The 9,363-nt window shown below is 40.8% G+C and overlaps 1 protein-coding gene across 1 annotated transcript in view; it reads right to left on the bottom strand.

Moving 5' to 3' along the window:
• MRPL3 (mitochondrial ribosomal protein L3) overlaps window positions 1-8,954 on the bottom strand; it is a 61,196-nt gene extending 52,242 nt beyond the window's left edge. Inside the window, exons 1-4 of the mRNA XM_007936871.1 lie at window positions 8,863-8,954; window positions 7,033-7,217; window positions 6,058-6,149; window positions 3,321-3,419 (exon numbers count right to left, since the gene is read on the bottom strand). Of these exons, the coding sequence (XP_007935062.1) occupies window positions 3,321-3,419; window positions 6,058-6,149; window positions 7,033-7,217; window positions 8,863-8,954 (468 nt within the window). The remainder of the gene's footprint in view (window positions 1-3,320; window positions 3,420-6,057; window positions 6,150-7,032; window positions 7,218-8,862) is intronic.
• Between the last annotated feature and the right edge of the window lie 409 nt (window positions 8,955-9,363).

The raw sequence follows: 9,363 nt of genomic DNA on the forward strand, positions 1-9,363 counted from the left end.
AGTGGTTGTGTCACTTCATAGTCACACAAGCAGTGTATGAGAGTCCCAATCTCTCCACATCCCCACCAGCATTTGTTATTTTCTGTCTCACTGAACCTTGCCATCAGTGCTGGGGTGAGAAGGTACATCCCACTGTTGTTCTGATTTACATCTCTCTGATGGCCAATGATTGTGAGCTTCTTTTCATGTATTAGCTGGCCACCTGAATATCTTCCTTGGTGAAGTGTCTATTCATGTCTTCTGCCCATTTTTCAAGTGCATTGTTAATTCCTTTGGTGTGAGGTGTGATTGAGTTTTCCATCAATCTTAGACATAAGGCCCTTGCCAGATATGTAATTATCAGCAAATATAAATTTGTTGCTGTCATTTTTGTCATATGCTTTTTCATTGTGTCGATTTCTTTGTTCCATAGAATTTTCTATGCTGAGCTCACTTTGTGTATGAATCATGTTATCACTTCCTTCATTGCTCTTGTTTTACTATTTGCTGAATGTTTATGCTGGTCCTCTTTTTTTATTTTGATGTGAAGGTTTATCATTTTTCTTTTAAGCTACCCTGTGATTTATAGTTTTCTCCCCAAGTTTAGAGCAGTCTGTTCTATCTTGTAGTTGTCTTGACATTCCTACTATCTAAAAGTTCTGTAACGACACAGATTTTTTTCCCTCTTTTTGGTTTGGAGTTGTCCTCATTTGTCAGTTGGTGTGTATGGTTCCCTGTTTACAATCTTGTAGGCTTATTTACTTTGGATACTTCCATAGCTGGGTTGGTTTCTGGGTTATGTCATCATGTGTGTTAATAGTCAGTTGTTGTTGGCTGTCGTTGCTTCTCTGTCCAAAGGGCTCCCTTTAGCATCTCTTGTAAGGTTGGTCTGGTTTCAACAAATTCCCTTAATTTCACCTTATCTGGAAATATTCTAATTTCACCATCATATCTGAGAGACAATTTTGCTGGGTACATAATTCTTGGTTGGAAATTTTTCTCTTTCAGTGTTTTATATACCATCCCACTGTCTTCTCGCTGCATGGTTTCTGTCAAGAATTCCGAGCTTAGTCTTATTGGTTGCCCCTTGTAGGTAACTTTTTGTTTTTCCCATGCTACTCTCATGATTCTTTCTTTGTCTTTGGTTTTGGTGAGTTTGATGATGATATGTCTTGGTGTTTTTCTTTTGGGGACTATCCTGTTTGGGGTTCACTGGACTTACTGGATATATTCTCATCTTTCATTATATCAGGAAAGTTCCCCTCCAACAAATCTTGGACAATTTTCTCGGCGGTTTCATTTTTCTCTTCCTGTTCTGGAATTCCAATGACACATACGTTATTCCTTTTGATGGTGTCCCACATGAACCTTAGGCTTTTTCATTTTGTTTTGATCTTTTTTCTGATTGATCCCTCTCCAAAGAAATATTCAGGTATTTGTCTTCAATCTCATTAATTCTGTCTTCCATTGTATCAATTCTACTCCATTGCCCTTTCAATGTGTTATCTATCTATCTGTAGATTTAGAATCATTTCTAATTTTTCATTTATTTTGTCATATTTGTATTTTCTTCCAAAATTCTTCTAAGGTTTTGTCTGTGTTTTCCTTGGTCTGTCTCTCAATCCTTTGACGATACCTAAATATAATTTTTTTGAATTCCTTATCAGCGAGTTCCAATGCTGCATCTTCCTCAGGGATGTGTTTTGGGTCTGTATCCTGGTCCCTTGTTTCTCCTGCTTTATCTTGCTTCTTTGTGTGGACTATGATGCTCTGTTGTCTCCAAGGCATTGTGATGTTTTTGTGTTTATATTTAATTGGTGATTATATGTTGGAATGACTTGCCCACAACTTGCATTTTCTTTGTTTTGTTTGTATGTTATTTATACAGGCAGGGTACTGTGCTGTGATCCTCTATTCACCAGCTGACAGCACTTATACACTCACCACCTATCTCCTTTCCTTTGTCAGCCTCTTGTATGTCCTTGCTGACCCTGGCAAACAGAGCCTGTTCTTAGGTCCCTGGAATCCGAATTAGAATGCTACCACTTTAAAATCCAAAATGGCTGCCACTTGTAAACATTCAAAATGGCTGTGCCCTCACTTTAAAATTCCAAAGAGGCCACCGCTTGTAAACATTCAAAATGGCTGTGCCCTCGGTCACTTTAAATATCCAAAATGGCTGCCACGTGTAAACAATCAAAATGGCTGCACCCTCTGGACAGCAGAAAGTCCACAGCTCAGGTTGTCTCCCTCCTTGCTCTTTTCCTTCCTACTCATAGGCCACCAGAGCAATTGTCCCTGCAGCCCTTGGTGACCAGGACTGATCTTCAGGTCAATTCTAAGGTCCCAACACTACTTGGAAATATTCAGGCTGTTGGTCTCATCAGAGTAGTTGACAGTCCTTAGCTCCAACCATCTCTGTACTGACTGTTTACATTCAGGTTTTTCCACTAGTTGGTGTCTAACCACTTCTGTATAGTTCATTTCAAAGCTCAGGAGGGTTCCAGGATTATCTTCTGTATCTCTGTCAATTGGTTTTTCTTTTCTTTGTTGAAGAGGGTCTGTGTTGTTTGTCTGCCTATTCCTCCATCTTACCGGAAGTCTGAATCATAAGGATTTTAAACATTTAAACTAAAAACCCAGCATTATATGAGAATTTTATTTTGGGGAAAAAAAAATGCCTTACTTAAAAAAATTCTGATTCGGGTTCATATATATTTGTTGGTCTCAAGTACTGAGATAATTTCCCTTAGGAAGAAAGTGAAATTAAACATAATATAAACAAAATAACCATCAGCTATCATTTATTCAGGGAACTTTGGTGACACAGTGGTTATAGTGCTTGACCACTAACTAAAGTTGGTGGTTCAAACCTACCAGCTGTTCCATGAGAGAAATATGAGGCAGTCTGCTTCCGTAAAGATTTATAGCTTTGGAAACCCTATGGGGCGGTTCTCTGTCCTATAAGGTCACTAAGTCGCAATCAACTTGATGGCATTGGGTTTGCTTTTTTGTTAACCATCTACTGAGTGACTCCTATATACTACACACATTTGAAAATCTTCATTTAATCTCATAACAAACCTATTTTATAGATGGGCAAACACTCTAACTTAGAAAGGTAAGTCACTTGTTCCAGATAGCTAGGGGTGGTGCTAGAACAAATTCAAAGGCACCTGGACTCCTGGGCTTAACAGCTATGCTAAGCTGCCTCCTCCCACATGCACAATTTACCTCACAGAGAAACACAAATCTGTGGGTATGAAAGTCTCAAAATACAGAAGAATTGAGATTGGAAAGTAATGAAATATACTATTCCAGGAATGAAAATACATCCTTACATGAAAACGTGATACAGTTTTTCCTCCTACAGTTAGGGCTGCCATTTTTCCATTATGATTTTCCTTTGGGGTGTATTTCAGGACATGACAGTCTTGTACCTAAAATAAAACAAACAAACAAACCAAAACACATAAAATAAAAACTACGTAAGTGCCAACATACATTATAACACTACACACCAACTACACCGAGACCCTAGGACACTTAGAAAAAGTAATTTATCTCATTATCTTTCTACCACCAACTGAAATAAATAGATAAACCTTTTTTAAAAGAAAATAACCATACCACCAACACCCAGTCAAGTAGAATCCCAGAAACCTCTCTGGGTCTTGTCCCATCCATCTCTCCTCCCCTCCCCTTTTCACCATAGAGCAGCGGTTTCAGAGTATAGTCCTTGACAAGCAACATCAGCATCAATTGGGAATTTGAAAAAATGGAAATTCTGGGCCCCAAGCCAGACCTAATGAATCAGAATCTGTATTTTTCAAGCCCTCTAAGTGATTCTGATGCTCACTAGTTTGAGAAGTACTGCCCTAGATGTAATCACTACTCTTGACACTTATGGTAATCATTTACTGACTCTTCTTTATAATTACTACAATAATGTAGGTTAGTGCTACTTGATTTGAACTCCATGTGCATGAAATCAAACTGTATATACTCTGCCATGTCTTACTTTTTTAATTCAACACTGTAAGGTATATTCATACTGTTGTGTGTAGCTCTAGTCTGTTCATTTCAATTGCTGTACAGCATTCCATTATGTCAATATACTACTATTTATATTCCCATTCTATTGTAGATGGACATTTGGGTTATTTCCAATCTTGATGTGGCAATAAGAGTGATACTATTCTAAATGGTGCTGTACATATATCCTGGTGCACACCTGTCCAAGTTTCTCTAACACTCAGGAGCGGAACTGCTACCTACAAGGTCCACCTATCTTTCTAGCAGATAATGGTAAAAGGTTTCAAAAGCAACTATACCAATTTACAATCCCACCAATCCTTCCTAAAAGCTCCCAAAGTTACTACGAGTTCTAGTAACTAGAGTCTTATAATTGATTATTCAGTGTAAAAAAAAAATTTACTAAGGGCGTGCAGGACCTCTGTATCTATTAGCACTTTAAGCACTTAAGTGTACAAACTCTCATTTTAATCATTGTTCTGGTTACCTAGTGCTGCTCTGATAAGAATATACCACAAATGGGATGCCTTGAACAGTTTATTCTCTCACAGTTTGGAGGCTTTAAGTCCAAGTTCAAAGCACCAGGCCCTAGGAGCTGTGTGAAAGCCCTTCGACCTTGGGCTTCAGCTCTGCCTCTTGCTCTGGGCCCACTGAAGCTAAAGGCATCTCCCCACTCAGGAGCTACTGGGTGCTGAGGCTAACAAGCCCAAAGTTGACAAATAAAATGGCACAGTCCCGTTATTACCAAACCACAAGGCAGGCCATAATTCAAGTCCATTGTTTTAAGTCCCAAGATCGGCAGAACATGGCAGGCTGCTGAGCAATGACACAGCTACATACAGGGTATGTATGCCAAACATGCCATATACTGGAGACCATTCCCTAAGGCTTTTCCTTACATACAGGAAGCAAACCACACATCTCTAGGGCAGCAGCTACTCAGCTGCTCACAGTAGATTCCACCATGGAGGTGATTACCAGTCTCATCATGGGGAACACTATATCCAGCTGCCCAGCCACTCAACCAGGCCCAGCCAAGTTGACAACAAACTTAACTACCACAATCATCATCACCTGTATAAGAATACATGAAGACCAGGTCCCAAGTATCAACCAAGTTGTCCAAAGTAACCTGGAGAGTGATGATCTCTTAAATGTATCAGTGATCTTTGTATAATAATGATAAAGACAACAGTAGCTAATATTTAGTGAAAATTTACCATTGTTTTAAATTAAGTGTCTGGCATTAATCATCTTGTTCAATCCTCATAATAACCTTTTCAGATAGGTCATAATTACTATCATTTATAAATGAAGGACAGTGCTCCAAATGACACAGCTAGTAAGTGGCTGAATCAGGATTTGAACTGAGGTATTCTGACCCCAGAGCCCAATTCCTAACCATTAGAGTATTTAAAAAAAAAAACAAAACAAAAAACCTAACCCATTGCCATCAAGTCAATTCTGACTCAGTGACTCCCGTTGGGTTTCCAAGGAGGTAATCTTTAGGGAAATAGACTGCCTCATATTCCTTCCATGGAGCGGCTAGTGGGTTTGAACGGCCAACCTTCTGGTTAGCAGTCAAACGTCTTAGGCCCTCTACCACCAGAGCTCCTTATAAAAGTATACCTTACCTCAATAAACAAAATGCTGCCTCCCCATATAAGAGTGTTACACTCCAACAACAGAGAGATCAAAATTATCATTTGGACTTGAAAGAACTCCATAAATGAAAATAAGATGGGACAGATTTTTTTTTAATTAAGAATTAAACTGGTAGAACTATGAAAAGCTAGGTTATCTTTTTTACTCATTGTGCCAATAACCTGAATACCAGTATCAAGAAGATCACCATTGAGACAAGTCAGAGCACTCACTAAAACTACCAAGTAAAACTTCAATATTATTTATGCTCAACATTACCGTATCCTTCAGCATATAGTTACATATATTTTAGAATATAGACATTTGTCCATTAAGGTTTATACTGCATAAGATTGTGGCACACATACAGATTCTATGCATCTTCTATTTCTTTCTTACCTGAAGTAATGTGACCACATGCTGTTTACCATCCTTGGTCCATAAAGGCATCATGCCCAGCTTCAGTGCAATAAGGCCAACTCTAAAGGAACCTGACAATTAAAACAAAACACATGCTGAAGAACAACGCTTCTTCAACATTCCCTAACACAACACAAGCCTCTCCTAAAATGTGGTTTTAATACAAGTAGCAAGCCTATAAGAAACATGCTAATATACTCAGAGTAAAACACAACTGTTCCTTCAAGTGCCTTGAATCATACCTGGCATAATATACTGGTGTTTAATAAACATCTGCAAAATTACAAATTATAAGAGAACTATATACAATAAAGAAAACAGACTGTTACATTCCAGTTTTAAAATATTAACAGAGGACTGATAAATATATCACTATCCTTTCCTAGTATCAATTCATATTCAACCCATTAATCAGAAAACATATACCACTCAAATTCTAAGACATTAGCTAGAACCACAGCAACATCACAAATAGCGAAGTTGCTCAAGTATGTCAGCCTCCACCTGACACTAAGATTTATTATATTAATTGGTTAAGTTGCTCCACTAATACCTTCTGGCTGCTATGCAATGCAACTGTAACTACAAACTCAATTCAGACCATACACTGAACCGGAGAGATTGTATTCTTTTTGATTGGTCACACATGGCTTTAGCAACTCACTAGGCACAAAGCTAATTCTGGGATTATGCTTGGCAAGCCTGCAGTGCTAGAACATGGTAACCAAAAGCATCTGTTCAACAAACTATAATCCAGATCATATTTTTTCAAATTTTCTTCCCTGATTTATTTTATTCTCTTTTTTCATCTGAACAATTTAGAGAATATACATAGAATGGTTCTCATTTCACCTAAAAATGGTTTCTCCAGCAGATCTTTAAATTATTATTATATATTCACTATCAGTAGAGTAGGAGGCTAGAATTTACAAATCAAACCACAGTTAAGCCCACCTGGTTCCCAAGGAAGTAGTGGCCACGGTTCATCTTTCAGAGGACACAGTTTACTTGCCAGTTGGGCTTTATTCTCATCAGAGACCAACTGCTTAATAAATGGGACATTTTCCTCAGAAAGATGTTCATCCCACCAAGTGCAACTCTTGCCGTGGAGATTTCTAACAAAAAGCCGTATGTTTGTTCTGTTAAAAAAACAAATACAAGAAAACACAACTCAGATGGTTCACCTATTTAATGTAGGAAAGAGAAGTTACACGAGCTGGAAATAGTAGTCAGGGCCTTAAAGGATTTGGATTCTGTGCAGGTCTTTTTTTCTCCAACATTCCTCATAATAAGGCAGATGCTTACATTTTAACTGGGCATTTGATTGCTAACCAGAAGGCTGGCGGTTCAAACCCACCAGCCACTCCTCAGAAGGAAGGTTGGGCAATCTACTTCCATAGTGATACCACCTCACCTTGGAAACCCAAGGAGGGGTCGCTATGAGTCAGGTCCCATGCCATGGAGTTTGGGTTTTTTTTAATGACCATCCTTGAGGAAGTTTTTCATCTCGTCATCTGGATTAAAAAGATTCATAACAGTACATCCTACCTAGATACATGAGGAACTATTTACTCATAAGAATGTGTGCTTTAACTTTCATTTCCAGTGGAGGTGGCAGTACCTACTCTCTTCAATGACATGGCTTAAGCTCAGAGAGGTGAAGACACTATGCAAAGTTAAACGATTCACAAAAGAAAAACCTCTACCTGTTAGCATCCAATTCTGAACAGGTCAAGAAGCCAAAAAAGCACATCCAACCCACTGCCATCGAGTAGATTTTGACTCACAGCAACCCAATAGGACACAGTAGAACTGCCCCATAGTGTTTCCGACCTGCTGTGAATCTTTAGAGAAACAGACTGCCTCATCTTTCTCTGCCAAGAGGCCAGGGAGTTCCAATCGTTGACCATTTGCTTAGGAGGCCAACCTTTAACCACAGAACCCCCAGAGCTCCACGAGAAAACCCTTAGGGGATGTGCAATTCTTGTACCCAAGGTCACAAAAGAAGTGAAACTTCCTGCAGTCTGTGAGCCCACCTGATCGTCAGCTTGTTGTTATGTGCTGTGGAGTCGGACCGACTCATAGTGACCCCTCGTTAGGTTTCCGAGGTGAGGTGGTATCACTATGGAAGTAGATTGTCTCATCTTCCTTCCAAGGAGTGGCTGGTGGGTTTGAACCACCAGCCTTCTGGTTAGCAGTCAGGTGCCTTAGCCACTATGCTACCACCAGAGCTCCCTGATCGTCAGCTAGATCTAAGTTATTTCCAATTTTCCATTTAATTAGTTAAGCGACTTTACGCAAGTTACTTCCCCTAAGTCTTAGTTTTCTCCTCTACAAAACAAAATTAATGATCGTAGGGAATAATGTGTTGTTGTTGCTGTTACATGCCGTGGAGTCGGACCCGACTCATAGCGACCCCTCCTTGGGTTTCCGAGGCAGTATCACTACGGAAGTAGATTGCCCCATCTTCCTTCCCAGGAGTGGCTGGTGTGTTTGAACCGCCAGCCTTCTGGTTAGCAGTCAAGTGCCTTAGGCACTATGCTACCAGAGATCTGTAAAACGGATCGTGATAGTTCGCTCACGGCAGTCATTGACTCATATACTTGAGGGGGGGAAATCACCCCTTCAATCCCTTACAAGGCACATCCCTAAGATAACGCTCATTATCTGTGCCTTAGATCTGGCCAATGCCCCTTTCTCCTCCACGTCTAGCCAGGCCGCTACCCACAGCCCCGGCGGTGGTGAGGGTCCACACCGCATAACCCGTCTTTCCCCTACACCCACCTGTCCCCCAATCCCCCGGCAGTACCCGGGGCGGCAGCACCGCGGCCCAGCACTTGGACGCCGGCCTGAGCCAGCAGTCTCCAGCTCGGCATGGCGTGGCCGAGGAGGACTCCACCTACGACACCTCCAGGCGGCCGGCGACTATGCTTTGAGGGCGTCTCCACGCCGTGCCACGCGACCTGCAGCAGCCCCGGGACAGTAAGTTGCACGGCTTGACCGCAGATGCCGTCAGTGACGGGAAAAGAGTCGCCGGATCTACTTCCGGTCCAGTCTACAATACGCTCCGGATGCCGGAGAACCAGAACTAAGAGTTCCACCCTGGAATAGCCGAGTAGCCTACTGGGCGTAGAGAGGGTAGAGTCTGACTCCTCCCCCCAGGGGTTGAAATAGAGAAAAGTTTCAGAAACCAGGCGAAAGGGAGACTCCCTTTCGCCTGAGGAAGCGAAAGGAAGGGACTTCTAAATAGTGCCCAATATGGAGCAGGGCATTATATTAGTTAAT

Source organism: Orycteropus afer, unplaced genomic scaffold, assembly GCF_000298275.1.
Source record: "Orycteropus afer afer isolate SDZICR_OR568_19922 unplaced genomic scaffold, OryAfe1.0 scaffold00003, whole genome shotgun sequence".
NCBI classification, from domain to species: domain Eukaryota; kingdom Metazoa; phylum Chordata; class Mammalia; order Tubulidentata; family Orycteropodidae; genus Orycteropus; species Orycteropus afer.